This window comes from Urocitellus parryii, chromosome 4 (assembly GCF_045843805.1).
Source record: "Urocitellus parryii isolate mUroPar1 chromosome 4, mUroPar1.hap1, whole genome shotgun sequence".
NCBI classification, from domain to species: domain Eukaryota; kingdom Metazoa; phylum Chordata; class Mammalia; order Rodentia; family Sciuridae; genus Urocitellus; species Urocitellus parryii.
In genome coordinates this window covers 168,143,456-168,161,034 of record NC_135534.1, presented here as the reverse complement: position 1 = coordinate 168,161,034, position 17,579 = coordinate 168,143,456, and the positions used below count along the sequence as shown (strand labels likewise).

General features: G+C 35.8%; 1 protein-coding gene across 2 annotated transcripts in view; it reads right to left on the bottom strand.

Annotated features, from left to right (window-relative positions):
* Positions 1-17,579, bottom strand: part of Tek (TEK receptor tyrosine kinase) — a 109,709-nt gene that overhangs the window by 33,864 nt on the left and 58,266 nt on the right. For both annotated transcript variants that reach the window (XM_026387884.2, XM_026387885.2), the window contains exons 7-9: positions 16,558-16,686; positions 12,695-12,846; positions 1,701-1,845 (exon numbers count right to left, since the gene is read on the bottom strand). In XM_026387884.2, the coding sequence (XP_026243669.1) occupies positions 1,701-1,845; positions 12,695-12,846; positions 16,558-16,686 (426 nt within the window). The remainder of the gene's footprint in view (positions 1-1,700; positions 1,846-12,694; positions 12,847-16,557; positions 16,687-17,579) is intronic.

The following is a 17,579-nucleotide window of genomic DNA, read 5'->3' as shown; positions in this document are numbered from 1 at the left end:
TCCAGGAGCTCAATAGCTCCATTAGAAAGAGACCTTCTTGGGCTGGAGATGTAGCCCAATGGTAGAACACTTGCCTAGCATGTGTGAGGACCGGGATTCCATACCCAACACCTCAAAAGTGTGTGGGGGGAAGGTTTTCTTAGAAATACATACCTGAGGTTTCTTTCCCTCCTCAAGAATGTGTATTATATGATACGAAAGCTTCAGATATCAGGGGACAATTCAACATTCAGTAATTTTACTTTTCTTCTTTGCCTCAACACTTTGACTTAGAAGTGACCTTCAAGGCTACCCCACTTAAAATTGCAGTCATCTCTTCAGCCTGCCCCAGCATTCCTTACCCTACTTCTGCTTTAGTTTCTTCCATGGCACTCAGCATTTTAACCAATGCTACAGGTTATTTATTTGCCATCTATTTCCCCCAAAGGAATATAAGCAAGGTATAAGAAGTTATTTTGATCATGTGAATTTTCTACTGAATAAAGAGATTTTGAAAAAAAAAAGAGAGAGATTTTGGCTTTTTTCTATAATTAAAAAATAAATAAATAAATAATGAGTCCAAGATGGTGTACATGGATCCTCAGGGCAGAGAATTAAAGTCTATGCAGTTGTGTTTATGACTCTGCTATTACTGACCTCCTTTTAAAACACTACTATGTTCTGAGTACTTATACCATTTCATTTATTGAGGTTACATCTGGGATCTCCCAAAGGATTTCTAATTAAATAATGGGATGGACTAGATGCTATACAACTTTGGCCATCCTGCTTCCTCATCTGTAAAAGAGACTTCAAAAGCAAAATGGTCTAGAAAAGATAGTTCTGGTGTTGAGGTCAGGAGACCCAGATTTAAAACTAAGATTGGCCACTTATCAGCTGTGCTATCTCATACACTTTAAATCCTCTGAATTTGTTTCCTCACTGGAAAAGGAGATAAAAATATCTGCTGTCCAAGGCTCTTGCAAAGATTAAATAAGATGAAGTATGCAATGACTTCGTATTTAGATATTGTAATATCAGTGCCATTTGTAGAATTTATACCAAAGAGCTATTAGGTATTTTTGTCTAAATGAATTCATATGTCACTTCCATATTTAAAATTCCTTGTTATGTCTATGAATGACCAGCCAAGTTAATTTGTATTTACCTCTAATTTATTATTTCCCTTCAAGCCACAAATGTATACATATTCACTCAGGTTAACTAAAAAATTTGAAATACCAATTTATAACAGGAAGAATGTCCACAACCCTGAATTCATGAACAATCATTCATGTTAATTTTTTAAAATAGCTTCATACTAAGTGAGTGATCTCCAGATCATGATGAGTAGAAAGTCACAATGATGAAGCTAAACTTATTGAGAAAACTTACTGAAAAAATGTCACAACGATGATGATAAAATAACTCTCAGGGGTTGAGAAAATAAGCTTTATTTATAAAGAATGGCTCATGGAGGTTAAGTTCATTTGTTCAAGACCACATACAAGATTACCAGCTGTTAGAGACAAAACTCAAACTCAAGGCTATGTGACTTCAAAAATTATACTCTTGATCTTTTTATTCTACTTTCATGGACATGATTTTAATAAAAAAGACTCAGTTCCTAAAAAATTCCTCAAAAGTATTTTGGTTCCCCAGCAATACATAAACACCACGCATCAAAGGTGTAAGATCTTCCCATGGAAAATGAAGCTTACCTTTAACAGAAATGTTGAAGGGCTTTTCCACCATCCCAGCCACTGTGTTCACACTGCAGACCCACACCCCTGAGTCAGGGGGGAGAATCCGGTGGATGGTGAATATGGCCACTGAGAAATGATCTGTGTGGTTAAAGTCGTTTGGCTGAAATAGTCACGTACAAAAAAAAAAATTAATTAAAACTTCTAGGGAGTCATAAACACAAAGGTCCAAAACACTGACCCCATCTCATTGTTTAATAAGTTTTCTAGGAGAGATTAAGTAGCTCAATGTAATGCTAATATAATTATGGCTTATTTCCAAAGCTATTGTAGTAGCCCTGAACGTTTATATTGGATGGATGCCCTCTCAGATCCTGCTGTTGTATTTATGTTTGGGAGTGTGAGGTAAACACAAGGGAGGAGTCTAATTCCCTTTAAACTGCGTCTGATAGCATTTGTTCTTTTCTGGTCTTCTACCAAGATGGCTGGGTGGGAGGATAAGTGGTTTCCAAAGTATCTGAGGAGCTGTTGGGTGTGGATCATGGGAAAAAGCCAGGGATCTGAAGACACATGGACCTTGGTTTACTTTTGATAAATTCCTCAGCTACTTAACCTCACCCTATCAGTCTCCACTTCTGTAGAAAGGGGGACAGGTAGGACTACGAAGCTATGGGTGGAGAGCAAGATGGCAGCTGAGTAGGAGGTTCCAGCAATTGTTTCCCCAGAGAAATCAATTTGAAGAGCTATTCACACCCCAGACTGCTGTCACAAGAGCAAAGGGAAACCCAAAGAGAGATCATAGTACCTGCTCTTAGAACAAAAATGAAGACATACTGAAGAAGGTATCAGAATAAATCAAACAGAAAAAGAATAAGTAAGCTTGAACACAGTCTGTGTGGATATGGAGGAGAAAAAATGGGGGAAAAAGTGAAATAAAGAAAGCTTACGAGAACTTTGGGATAGTATTGAGAGAAAATATTTAGGTTACTAGGGTTCAAGAAAGACTTGAGAATATCAAAGAGGTACCAAATTTATTCACACTGATAACAGAAAAATTATCAAACCCAGAGAAAGATACAAATGTCTAAGTAAGGAAGATGAAAGCTCACTGGTTTGATTTAACTCCACCAAATCTACCACAAGATATATTATAATGAAACTCTAAAGGGTCAAAAAGAATTTTCAGCCAGATGCAGAGGCACATACCTGGAATCCCAGATACTCAGGAAGCTGAGGCAGAAGGATCACAAGTTTGAGACCAGCCTGGGAAAATTATTATCAAGACCCTATCTCAAAATAAAAGGGCCAGGGATGTAACCCAGTTGTAAAGCACTAGCCTAGCATGCACAAGAATTCTCATGAAGACAAAGGAAACACATAATGCATACAGGTATCCCAATACATCTGACAGAAGACTTCTCAGCAGAAACTTTCTAGGCCAGGAATTAGTAGGAAGAGATTTGTGCACTAGGGAAGGGAAAAAAAAAAAACTGTCAACAATGGATGCTTTACCCAGCAAAGTTATCCTTTAAATGTCAAGGAGGAGAAAAAGACATTCCAAAACAATCTGAGGGAATTTATCACCACCAATATGAGAGAATTTATCCCACAAGGAATGTAAAAGAGATTGTCAAATTATAAAACGGAGACACCAACCAGTAAGGGGAAAATATCAAAAGAGAAACAAACTCACTGTTAAATTCAAAGATGAATCCAGAATACCCTAACAGTGCAAACATGGTACCTAAATCACTCATATCTTCAGTGTGAAGACTAAAATATAAAACAGTTAAAATAATAAATATTAATATATCAAGAGATATGCAATGTAGAAGTATAAGACATCAAAAATTCAAATGTGGAAAGAAGTATAAAAAATGTATTAGTGTTTTAATCTTTTTTCTTTGTTTATTATCCTCTATTTCTGAATGATTTCAAGTTGCTATGACTCCAAATAGAATTAAAAGCTAGTTTTTGTAAGTCTCATGATAGCCATAAAGCAAAAGTCCTTATTAGACAAGCCGAAAATAATGAATCAGACAGACTGCTAGAGAAAAATCAGTTAGCCATAAAGGAAGACCATAAAAGAAAGAGAAAGAAACAAGTAACAAAATGGCAATAGTTATTAAACCTTACCTATCAAAAACATACCTTCAATGTAAATGGGTTAAATTCTGCAATTAAAAGACAAAGCAGCAAAATGGATGGGGAAAAAAAGACCCAAATATATACATGGCTTATAAGAAACTCACAACCCTAAAGGACACATGAGGACTAAAAATGAAGAGATGCAATGCAAACAGAATTCAAAAGAAAGCAGGAGTAACCATATTGATTTGAGATAAATAGAATTTAAATCAAAAGCAATAAATAAAGTCAAGGATATAATGATCAATTTAGTCAATTTATCAGGAGGAAATTTTACACACACACACATACACACACACACACACACACTTGTAAAGACAAACATACACTCAATCCAATAGTAGAGCACTTAAATATATAAAGCAATTATTAATAGTAGAAAACTATATTAAATATTAATGGAAGAGATATATTTCAGTACAATAATAGTAGGGGACTTCCAGAAATGGACAGATGATCCAGGCCAAAAATTCAAAAAACTAAGACCAAATAGACCTAACAGACTTTCTATCCAACAGTTGCCACAGTGCACTTTTTCCCCTTCAAAACAGAACATGGAACATTTCCGGGATAGATCATGTTATGTTAAGCCTCAAAAAAGTCTCAACACTCTACTTTTTCACACTAGGGATTGAACCCAGGGGCACTTAATCACTGAGCCACATCCCCAGCCCTTTTTATTTTTTATTTTGAGACAGGGTATCACTAACTTGTTTAGGGTGTTACAATGTTGCCAAGTTTGACCTTGAACTTATGATTCCTCCTGCATCAGCCTTCCAAGTTGCTGGGATTATAGACATGGGCCATGATACCTGGCCTCAACACATTTTTTAAAAACTGAAATCATATCTTTTTAGTCACAATGCTTTTAAACTTGAATTAATAACAAGAAAGACTTTGGAAACTATATAAACACATAAAAATTCACCAACTTACTCCTGAAAAACAATGAATCAAGGAAGAAATTAAGGAAATCTAAAAATTTCTTGAAACAAATGAAAATGGAACTAATATACCAAAACCTATGGGATAAAGCAGTATCAAAAGGGAAGTTCATAGTAATCAAAACAGAAAGGTCTTGAACAAATTATCACTATACCTCAAGGAACTAGAACAACAAAAGAAACCCATAATTAGTAAAAGGAAAGAAATAATGAAGATCAGAGCAGAAATAAATGAAATAGAGACTGAAAAGAAGAATGCAGAAAAAAAAAATCAATGAATGAAGAACTGGATCTTTGAAAAGATTTAAAAAATTAACAAACCCTTAGCCAGACTAGGAACAAAAAAGATGACTCAGATAAAATCAGGTATGAAAAAGAAGACAACCAATACCATATAAATGCCAACAATCATTAGACTTATTATACACCAACAAAATGAAAAAATTCCTGGATACATATACCTTACTAAGATTAAATTATAAAGAATTAGAAAACCTGAACAAACTAATAACAAATAATATAATTGAATTAGTCATGAAAAGTCTATCCAAAAAATCCTAGGATCAGATGTCTTTATTGCTGGCACCAACAGCTGATGCCATCTACCATGGGCAAGTCAGAGAGGGAGATTAAGAGAACCCACATTTTGGATGGCACTAAGGCATGTCTTAAAACAGAGAGGACAGTGATCAGGGACATTATCAATCACACAGTGAGCAGAGGCTCACCACATGACCCAGAGTGTAACTAGAAAACCAGGTGATTATCCTCTCTTTGCTGGTTTTCATGAAATATTTTATTTTTCATGAAATATTTCATTGAGTATATTTTGTAGTGAAAGCTTTCTAGTTGTGAATTCTTTTAGTTTTTGTTTATTGTGGAAGTTTTCCTTGCATCATCAAATCTGAAGCATTAATCTCATAAACAAGCAGGAGTTTCTACCCTCATATCAGATAAAGTGGACTTTAAACCAAAGTTAATCAGAAGAGCTTTTAATACTGCTTAAGGGAATTATACATCAACAAGATATAACAATTATAAATATTCATGCCCCAAACAATGGAGCATCTATGTACTTCAAACAAACCCTTATCAATTTCAAGAATCAAATAGACCACAACACAATAATACTGTGTGACTTTAACACGCCTCTCTCATCACTGGATAAATCTTCCAAACAAAAACTAAATAGAGAAGCTATAGGACTAAAACATACAATTAATAATTCAGACTTAACAGACATATAGAATATTTCATCCATCAATAACTGAATACATTTTCTTCTCAACAGCACATAGACCCGTCTCTAAAATAAACTACATTTTAGGCCACAAAGTGATGCTTAGCAAATACAAAAAAAAAAAAAAATCGAGATATCTTACATTCTAACAGATCATAATGGAATGAAATTAGAAATCAATGACATAACAAAAAATAGAAGCTATTCTAATACCTGGAGACTAAATAATATAATACTGAATGATCCATGGATAGCAGAAAAAAATCAGAGATGAAATTTAAAAATATTTAGAGGTAAATGAGAACAGCAACACAACATATCAAAATCTCTGGGACACTAGGTGGTTCTAAAAGGAAAGTTTATAGCACTGAGTTCATTCATTAAAAGAATAGAAAGTCACCAATTAAATAACCTAACATTACATCTCAAGGCCCTGGAAAAAGAAGAGCAAATCAACATCGAAAGTCATAGAAGAAAGGAAATAATTGAAATCAGGGCTAAAATGAATAAAATTGAAATTGAAAAAACAATTCAAGAGATCAACAAAACAAAAAGTTGATTTTTTGGAAAAAAAATCAATAAAATTGATAAGCCCTTAGCCATGCTAACCAAGAGAAAGGAAAAATTTCTAAAATTTGTGATGAAAAAAGAAATATCACCATAGACACCACTGAAATACAGAGAATAATCAAACTATTTTGAAAATTTAATACTCCAAGAAAATAGTCTTGAAGATATCAATAAATTTCTAGAGACATATGACCACCCAAATTGAACCAGAAGGACATAGAAAATTTAAACAAATTCATTTCAAGCAATGAAATTGAAGATGCCATCAAAAGTCTACCAAGAAAGAAAAGCCCAGAACCAGACAAATCTCAAAAGTTCTACCAGACCTTCAGAGAAGAATTTACACCAATCCTCCTCAAACTATGCCATGAAATAGAAAAGGAGGGAACGTTCCAATCTCATGAAAGCTAGTATCATCCTGGAATGAAAGGAAAGAAATCTTCCCACCAATATCCCTAATGAACATAAATGCAAAAATGTTAATGAAATACTGGAAAATCGCATTCAAAAACACATTCAAAAGATAGTGCACCATGATCAAGTGAGTTTCATTCCAGGAATGCAAGGTTTTTTTCAACATATGGAAATCAATAAATGTATTTCACCACATCAATAGATATAAAGACAAAAATCACAAGTTTATCTCAATAGATGCAAAAAAAAAATCAGTTGACAAAATACAGCATCCATTCATGCTCCAAACGCTAGAAAAACTAGGGATAATAGGAATATACCTCAACATTGTAAAAGCTATATATGCTAAATCCAAGGCCAATATCATTCTAAATGGAGAACAATTAAAAGCAGTCCCTCTAAAAACTGGAACAAGACAGGATGCCCTTTTTCAATTCTTCTAGTTAACATGGTCCTGGAAACTCTAGCCAGAGCAATTAAGCCAAAGAAAGAAATTAAAGAGGAGTGCCCATGGGGTTGGGGTTGTGGCTTAGTGGTAGAGCGCTCACCTAGCAGATATGAGGCCCTGGGTTCAATCCTCAGCACCATATAAGAATGAAATAAAGATAATGTGTCCAGCTACAACTAAAAAATAATAAGTATGTTTAAAATTTTTTAAAAAGAAATTAAAGGAATATATATAGGAAAAGAACTGAAACTATCTCTATTTGCTGACAAAATGATACTATATTTAGAAGACCCAAAAACTCCACCAGAAAACTTGTAGAATTCATAAATGAATTCAACAAAGTAATGTGATATAAAATTAACATCCATAAATAATTGTTTTCCTATACACAAATGATGAATCAGCCGAAAGAGAAATTAGGGAAACTATCTCATTCACAATAGCCTCAAAAAAAAAAAAAAATCCTTGAGAATTAATCTAGCAAAATAAGTGAAAGACCTCTACAATGAAAACTACAGAACACTAAAGAAAGAAATTGAAGAAGACCTTAGAAGACAGAAAAATCTCCCTGCTCTTGGATAGGCAGAATTAACATTGTCAAAATGGCCATACTACCAAAACCATTACATAGATTTAATGAAATTCTTATTAAAATACTAACAATATTATTCATAGAAATAGAAAAAGCAATCATGAAATTCATTTGGAAAAAATAAGAAACCCAAAATAGAAAAAGCAGTCCTTAGAGAGAAAAGTGAAGCAGGAGGCATCACAACACCAGACCTTAAACTATACTACAGAGCTATAACAACAAAAACAGCATGGTATTAGTACCAAAACAGACATGAAGACCAATGGCACAGAAAAAAAGACATAGAGACAAACCCATATTAATACAGTTATCTCATACTAGACAATAGGCACCGTAAATATACATTGGAGAAAACATAGCCTCTTCAACAAATGGTGTGGGGAATCTGAAAATCCATATGTAGCAAAAATAAAATTTAACCCTTCTCTCACTCTGCACAAAACTCGACTCAAAATGGATCAAAGACCTAGGCATTAGACCAGAGACCCTACAGGTACTAGAACAAAGTATAGGCCCAACACTGAATCATGTTGACTTAGGAACTTCCTCAATAAGACTCCTAAAGTGCAAAAAAAAAAAAATCTTTGCTACTTGCACCTCAAATAGAGAATTAATATCCAGTATATATAAATAACTAAAAAAAAATTAACACACACATAAAAATAATCCAATTAATAAATTTGCAAAGGAACTAAATAGACATTTCACAGAAGAAGAAATATGAGGAGTCAACAAATATATGAAAAAATGTTCAACATCTCTGGCAATTAGAGAAATGAAAATTAAAACTACACTGCAATATCATCTCACTACAGTCAGAATGGCAACAATCAGGAATACAAGTAATAATAAATGTTGGTGAGGATGTGGGGGAAAAGGGACTCTCATACATTGCTAGTGAGACTGGAAATTGGTACAACCAATCTGGAAAGGAGTATGGAGATTCCTCAGATAATTTGAAAAGGAACCACCATTTGACCCAGTTATCCCACTCCTTGGCATAGATCCAAAGGACTTAAAATCAGTATACTACAGTGACACAGCCACATCAATGTTTACAGCAGGTCAATTCACAAGAGCTAAACAATGAATCATCCTAGGTACCTTTCAATAGATGAATGGATCAAGAAAATGTGGTATATGTACACAAGGGAATGCTACTCAGCCATAAAGAGAAATGAAATTATGGCACTTGCCAGTAAATTCACGGAACTGGAGACTATCATGCTAAGTAAAATAAGCCAATCCCAAAAAAACAGAGGATGAATGTTCTCCCTAATATGTAGATGCTAACTCACAATAAGCGGGCAGGGTTGGTGGTAGAGAAGAATAGAAGTACTTTGGATTATATAAAGGGGAATGAAGAGAAGGAAGGGGAAATGGGAATAGGAAAGACAGTAGAATGAATCAGACATTACTTTCCTATGTGCATATATGATTACATGACCAATGTTATTCCATAGGAAAGACAATGAAATGAATCTGACTTAAAGTTCCTAAGTACACACATAAATACACCACAATGAATCTCCACATTATGTACAACCACAAGACTGTGATCCTAATTAGAATAAGATGTGCTGTTTGTAAAAATATATCAAAATATACTCTACTGACATGTATAACTTAAAAGAATTTTTTTAAAAATCCTAAAATTTTAAGAAACCATACACACACACACTGCAGATGGCCAAAGAAATACTGAGCAAAAAGAATATAGTAGGAGGATTTACATTACTTGACTTCAAACTAGACTACAAAGTTACAGATTTTAAAACAGCATTAGTCTTGGCACAAAATTAGACACATAGACCAATGGAACCATATAGAGAGCCTAGAAGTAAGCCCACACATCGGCAGCCAACTGGTCTTGACTTAATTGCTGAGAATTTGCACTGGAAAAAAAGACAGTCTTTTCAGTAAGGAGGAAATTGGATATCCAAATGCAGAAGAACAAAACTACTCTCTCTCTCTCATCATATACAAAAATATAGAAAACTCAAATTAAAATGGAATAATAATTAATAAATGAATTAATAAATGAAGTAATAATTAAATCTATGAAACTACTAGAAGACTACACAAAGGAAGTTCTTGAGGACATAGGCCTGGGCAGGGTTTGAGAAGATCCAAAGCCCAGGAGACAGAAGCAAAACTGGACATAGGCAATTACATCTAGTAGATAGCTTTTGACCTCAACAGAGGTCAAAAGTCATTGAAGTGAAAAGACAAGCTATGTATGAGAGGGAACATTTGTAAACTATATATCTGACAAGAGATTATTAGTGGATGATACACTCAAGTAGACATTTCTCAAAGGAAAACATACAAATGGCCAACAGGTACATGAAATAATACTGAACTTCAGTGGTCATTAGAGATGTGCTCTGAATCTCCCTATACTTTTCATTTTGTTCTTCTAGCTTATACTCACCACCGAGGTCTCAAAACCTCATTCCCGTTAGAATGTCTGTTAAAAAAAAAAAAAAAAAGCATAACCTTGCCAAGTGTTGGCAAGGATGTGGAGAAAAGGAAAGGCTTGAACACTTTTGGTGGGAATGAAAATCAATACAGCCATTGTAGACAACAGTATAGAGGTTTCTCAAAAAAAATTAAAAATAAAAATACCATAAATTCCACTATTGGGTACATATCCAAAGGAAATGAACTCATTATGCTAAAGAGACATCTGCACACCCATGTTTATTGCAGTACTATTTACAATAGCCAATAAATGGAAACAACCTGTCTCCAACAACGGATGAATGAAGAAAATATGGCAGTAGACACAATGGAATACTATTCAGCCATAAAATGGTTGAAATCCTGTCGTTCTTGATAACCTGGACGGAACTGGAGGTCATTATATTAAGTGAAATAATTCATGCACGAAAAAGGCAAGAACTACATGATCTAACTTCTATGGGAAGTCTAAAAAAAGTTCATTTCACAGAAGTTGAGAGTAGAATGTTTACCAGAGGCTGGAAGGAGTAGAGGGGAGGAAGGATGTGAAGATGTTGATTAACAGGTACTACATTAGCTGGGACTGGTGGAGAGGGCTGTAATCTCAGCTATCCTGAAAGCTGATGCAAGAGCAACACAAGTAAGAGGTCAGTCTCAGCCACTTAGTGAGAACCTGTTCCAAAATAAAATAAAAAGGGCTGTGGATATAGTTCAGTAATCAAGTGCCCCTGGGTTCAATCTCCAATGACAAAAATAAAGAGAAGGGAAGGGAAGGAAATAGAGAAAAGAAAAAAAAAAAAGAGGTACTAAAGAGCCCTTGCCTAGCATGAACAAGGCTCTATGTTCAATTCCAGTACCACAAAAAATAAGTAAGTAAATAAATAAGAAAGAAAGAATGCACACACAATTCTATGATTAGATAGAAAAAAAGATTTGTGGTTCTATTATCCAGTAAGCTGACTGGGTAGTGTTTGATAAGAATATGGATGTACTTACCTTCATTTGAACATTATACAATGTATACATGTATCAAAGTATCATACAGTGACCTATGTACATGTACAATTTTATGTATTAGTTAAATTTTTTTAAATAAAAATAAAGGATTAAAAAAATAAGTTAGAATAGTATGGTTCACTATTACTGGAAGGTGGGCATTACTTCTACTAGCTCATGGTAAAGCCACCAAGATTTTTGGGAACTGTCCATTAGTTTCTTCTACCTAATGCATTCATTGTTTGGGATTAGGAACAATTGATGTGTGGACAATGGTAACGGAGAAATTTATATACCCTGCTCCCAAGAGGTCCCTCATACCTGTCTTTAGTCAAGTTGATTTTTCGGTCATCTTTATTTCAAAATCTATAATTTTCTATTAATTAATTAAGCCATTAACTTTCCAAGGATTGCTTATAACATGAAAAAATTGAGACTGGCTCCTTTCTCTGCTACATTTGGAATGGCTGGGAGAGAGAAAGGAAGATGTTGGATAGTTAGATCAGTCCTATCCAGCAAAATAGAAGTGCTGTGGCACAGCCCTAAGTAGGAGAGCAAAGTGAAGATGTACAGGGAATCCTAAGAAAAGGCACTCAGATCTAAGGGGTTCTGGGGAGCGTGGTTTCTGAGGTGGAGATGTGGAAAGGAGATTCAAGACCTTTCCAAGTAGAGTCAAATGGATCATGCTGAACTTTCCTCTTCTATACTCCCATAATTGCTGCTCTGAAAAGCATGATAGGAGTAGACCAGTCAGTAAAACTCCATGTCCTAGTAGTACATGAATGTACGGGCCACCTTACATTTCCTTACATTTCCTGAATATGAGGAGTTACCGATGTGGGGATATGGTGAGGGCAGAGTCTTGCAGTGTGGCATGTATGCACAGTGTGGTATGTACATCCAGCTCGCCACACAGAGTTGGACAGTTCTGTAGGACACCTTCCATCCTTGATACTCAGCTCCATTGACCCCGCAATGGTGGCATATTCCCAACCTCACACTGCAGAACTGGCCATGCAGAAGAAACTAGTGAGGCTGCTCTGAGTCTGTTCTGCATCCACCAGAATATGGCATTTTATCAAAGCATGCTGGCCAAGGAGGATGTAAACACTGAGTGAAAATCTAGCCTTGAGAGAGTGATTACCATACTGAAACCATCTCATGGTATTAGGAAGGCAGATTAAAAGTGGCTCTTACTTGGAGCACTGTCCCATCTGGCTTCACCAGGGTCATTTCTTCATTGGCAGGTAGTGGCCGGCCAGAGGCTTTGCAAATGGGATTAAATTTACCACTGTTTACTTCTATATGATCTGGCAAATCCTCTATCTTTGGCGTCATCCTTGGCATGCCTGAATGAAGAAAGGAGAGCCATGAAATCTGATCCTGAACCCAGCAGCAGCAGTAATAATAATAATAATAATAATAATAATAAAAAAATAGCTAGTTCAGCAAGTCATGCACAGTGCAAGAGATTTACAAATATTTTATCATTACATAATAAACACGTGAGGTGGGTGCTATTGTGGTCTCCATTTTATAGATGAGGAGACAGAGGCTCCGAGGCCAGAATCAAGCCTAGCCCTTTATAAATCTAACGTCTACACTCTTCACCATAGGGCTACGTTCTCTCAGTGGACCTAGGAGAAGGAGTCTCAATATTAAAATGATCATCATGGCCACATCTTCCCCTGACCGTGCAGTTCAGTCCCTGTCTTGCTTATTAAGAGTGTTATTTCAAAACCAAAAGGCAAATTCTAGTTTCTCCCACTTAGCAAATGACCATACAATGTTGCTAATCAACAGCATTATTCTTAGTTGGGGTAAATGAAAACTATGTCACTGATTGGGAAGTCTAAAAGACACATAAATTAGAAGGAAAATGTGATTTAAATAATAAACAGTTCAAAGAAGTGATGTGAAGTGTAACTTCTCAAAATCAAATTCTAGTCAGCAGCCAACTCCAATTTAGTGCTGCCAATAATGAAGGGAAAAAAATGTCTCTGGTATTAACAAAGGTAAAGGGATCAGACTTCCTTGCCTAATATCTGCACAGTAGAGAATGAATTATGCTGAAATGCAATTATATCATTCTGAACTTCAGGGTCTTAGGGAAACTTGCCATTTGTGATTTAAATGATCCATTGTGCGTATGTATGGGATATGTGCGTATGTATGGGATATGGCTTAAGTGTGCCCTCCAAAGGTTCCTCTGCTGATAACTTGATCCTTAGTGTTGGGTTTTAAGTGTTGGGATCTAATACAAGATAATTAGGAAATTAGGGGTGCCATCCTCAGAAGGTGTTAATGCGGTACTTTTGGGACCCCGTTTAGTTCCCTCAAGAGTAGGTTAATATAAAAACAGTGAGCCTGATCCCGGAATCTCTCTGCCTTCCTGCCATATCATGTGATCTCTTCTGTATACACTCCTGCCATCTGCCATGAAACTCACTAGAGCCCAAACAGATGGGACCACCCGATCTTGAAATTTCAGTTAACGAAGTCTATTTTATAAAGTACCCAGTTTCAGGCATTTTGGTATAGCACAGAAAACAGATTGGCATAGGTCAGTAAAGGATATGGGAACTGATCGCCCCAACACAATGTGGAGAAGGGAAGGAGGAAGAAGGCAAAACATTGATCCTTTCCCAATAAATCCTTTCCCAGTGACAAGACAATCCTGAGAAGGAAGCACACATCAATCCTAAAAATGGCAGTCCCTGGATAAACATTGATCCTTTACTATACAATAATCCTTGGAGGAAAAAAGATAAGCACTGAGACCCTCCATTCCTGCCCAGTAAAAACAAGTTTCAAATTCTCACATCCTATTTCCTAAGGGCCCAAACTGATATGTTCTGTCAATAATTAAGTCACACCTCAGTGTAACCTATAAAACCCAGGCCCCTCTTATAACCAGTGGCTGTTTTCTACCCAGAAAATGAGCCCCTCTGATGCCTTACTCCACTGCTGAATAAAAGGCCTTGCTGATCCATGAAGTCTGCTCTCATCCTGGTTATTTGTGTTTTCATTATGGTGCTGAAACCATTTTAATTGTTTTTGCTTATAAGCAAAACTTGCCTAACACTTAGTAAAATATAACAGGAGACAGAGGTGCCCTAAGAGCAGCAGTAATTTATGTGCTCCTGCATATTGGTGGTGGGAAAAGGTGAAGTCAAGGTAAATACATCAATATTGATATTTCATCCTGATATCTCATTTCTCAGGCTTAAATTGACATGGATAGACATGGAGAGATGATTAGAAAAGCTACAGAATTTTGCAATCTAAGTAGCTGTTTAAGGAGGAATTTTTTAAAAAGTACTTTGACACTTTAAAAGCATTCCATTCCTTTATTCTTGCATTTTTTGAAGTTGTCAGAGGTGAAGGGGATGTGCTTGAGGAGTGGGGAATAGTGGAAGGGAGCTGCTCTTTGAAAGCAGGGACTTAGGGAGAGTGCAAACCTGTGTTAGGGTCGCCCAAGCAGAAGCATACATTTTGCAGCATGAACCTTAGAACAGAAAGGAAGCAGTAAAGTACAAAATCCAAATTCTTTAACTTATGAATTGCCTGTTTTCAATTCAATTCCCTGGTACCTAAGGCATTTCCTTCCCTTCTCAGCACTTAATCTCTGCCCGGCTGCTAAGTCCAGACTTAGAAAAAAGAAAATGTATAAAGCTAAAGAGTTTAAAAGCCTTTGGGAAAACCAATTTTTGGTATCCTCCTCCCTATATTTCTGATTTCAAAACTAACAAGAGAAAAGACTCTGACTGTCTTAATCTGAGTGTAGATTTCACTGAATGTATATCTTTTTTAAAAAGTATGATTGAAGAAGTAACATTTTTTATATTTTTAAAATTTGAAAATATATAAAAGGTATGCCTCTCATTTTTTTTAAAAAAAAAGCATATTTTGTGGGTATTGATTAGCAAACTTTCTGTAAGGAAAGCAAGTATTTTTAGCTCTACAAGCCACATTCTCCGTAGTAACTGTACAGTCTGCCCTGGTAGCATAACAGCAGCCAGTGTCTGTATATGGTAAATTAACAGGTGTAGCTGTGTTCCAATATAATTTTTATTTACAATAACAGTAGAAAATGAAAAAGAATTAGATACTGATACATTCTATAACACAAACTTAAAAAATAAGGTAATGGAAATGAAAGAAGCTAGCTACAAAAGATCATATGATTCTTTTTTTATTGGCATAAAATCTTTACAGACAAAGTAAATTAATGATTGTCAGATACTGGGAGGGGATAATAAAATTTATTGCTAATCGATACAAGAGGTTTGGGTTTTGCATGTTGAAAATGTCCTAAAATTAGATTATGGTTATAATTGCACAATTCTAAATATACTTTAAAAACATTGAACTGTAGATTATAATTGTAATAGACATTATTATCCAAAGTACATGTATGAAGACACAAATTGGTGTGAATATACTTTGTATACAACCAGAGATATGAAAAATTGTGCTCTATATGTGTAATAAGAATTGTAATGCATTCTGCTGTCAAATATAAATAAATTAATTTTAAAAAGTGAGCATTATGGAATAACAATTATATCTCAAGAAATCTGTTAAAAACAGTGGGTTGAATTTGATCTGTGAGTCTGAATATGCTGACTTCTACTCTAGGGTAATTTCTGAACTAGGATTATTTAAAATCTCATCTTGAGTCTAATCTTTATTAAATGTTTTATTTTTTTCTCTTTTTGAAAGTATGCTTTGTCCAAATCCCTCCAAATAACTCTTTCCCTGTTATGTAGTTCAAGGGAATGCCTGGTTCTAGGGAAGGGAAAAGAGACCACCGAGCTCTCTAGGGCCCGTCCTCACTTGCTGTGCAACTAAGAGAACAGGGTTTCCTCCTGGTGGGAAGAGGAATAAGGACCAAAGAAGAGAATTTGAATGCTAGTTTTTAAGTTTTACAATAAATTCTTCTTAACTTCTGGAGGGAAATGGAAGTAGTGGGAGGATCCTGGAGCAAGAGCCCCACCAGGACAGCTCTGTGGAGACGCAGTGAGCATGCCCCTGTCTACAGTGTTACCTTGCTTTACCTTCTCTCTCACACTGGAGCCCTTGCCATCCTGGAGAGCAGAGACACCCTTGGAACCGGTCGCACGTCTCCCCATTAGTGCAGCTGCACCTCAGCTTACAATCTGGCCCGTAATAACCAGGGAGGCATGCTGTAAACAAAGACATCACAACCACTGTTAACACAGGGAAAGGAGGAAACGGAGGCTGAGAGTAACTGGTTCTAGTTTTCCCTCCCAGCTATCAACTGTGCTGATTCATATAAGGTAGTAAGTGATTGATGTGAATTACCAGGAACTTAAAAGGTTGGAGAGTTCTGCTTCCAAAGAGTTGAATAAGTTCCTACCAGAAAAAAAAAAAAATAATTGAAAGCACTGAAACACAGAAAAAAAGAAGAAAAAACAGAGAAAATGAAATTTGAAAGTCATAATGGTGTGTTTCTCATTTTTCAGCTTTTTGCTTAATTCTTGGGTACAACTGACACCACACAGGGTGATTAAAACTCCAAAGAAAACCTGTAGTCTTACTGGCCTGACAAATCAGAGGACAGAGCTGGGACAACTGTAGCCACAGGAGTGTAAGAAGGAAAATCTCAGAAAGGGAGAATCAGAGAGAAGACTCAAATCTTTGGCTGACCCTTGAACCACACATATTCAGGACCGATTCAAAGTAGCCCAGCTCAAGATTAAAGACCTGACCTGAGTTTGACCTGACGACTAAGAGTCAAAGTTTGCAGCTCAAGTTCTTCTTAGTTAATTGCTTATGAAAGTAAAACAAAATCAACATTCCTCAAAGGAATCAAAGCAACTCCGGAGGCTGACGCAGGAGGATAGCAAGGTCAAGTCCAACCAGGGCAACTTAGAGAGACCATGTCTCAAAATTAAAAATAAAAGGGGCAAAAGTGTAGCTTAGTGGTGAAGCACTGTTTACAGTACTTAGTACTATAAACATGTAGGTCAGTGGATCAGAGAGCCCATAAATAAATCCACGTATTTACTGTCTAATGATTCTACACAGGTACCAAGAACACAAAATGGGGAAAGGA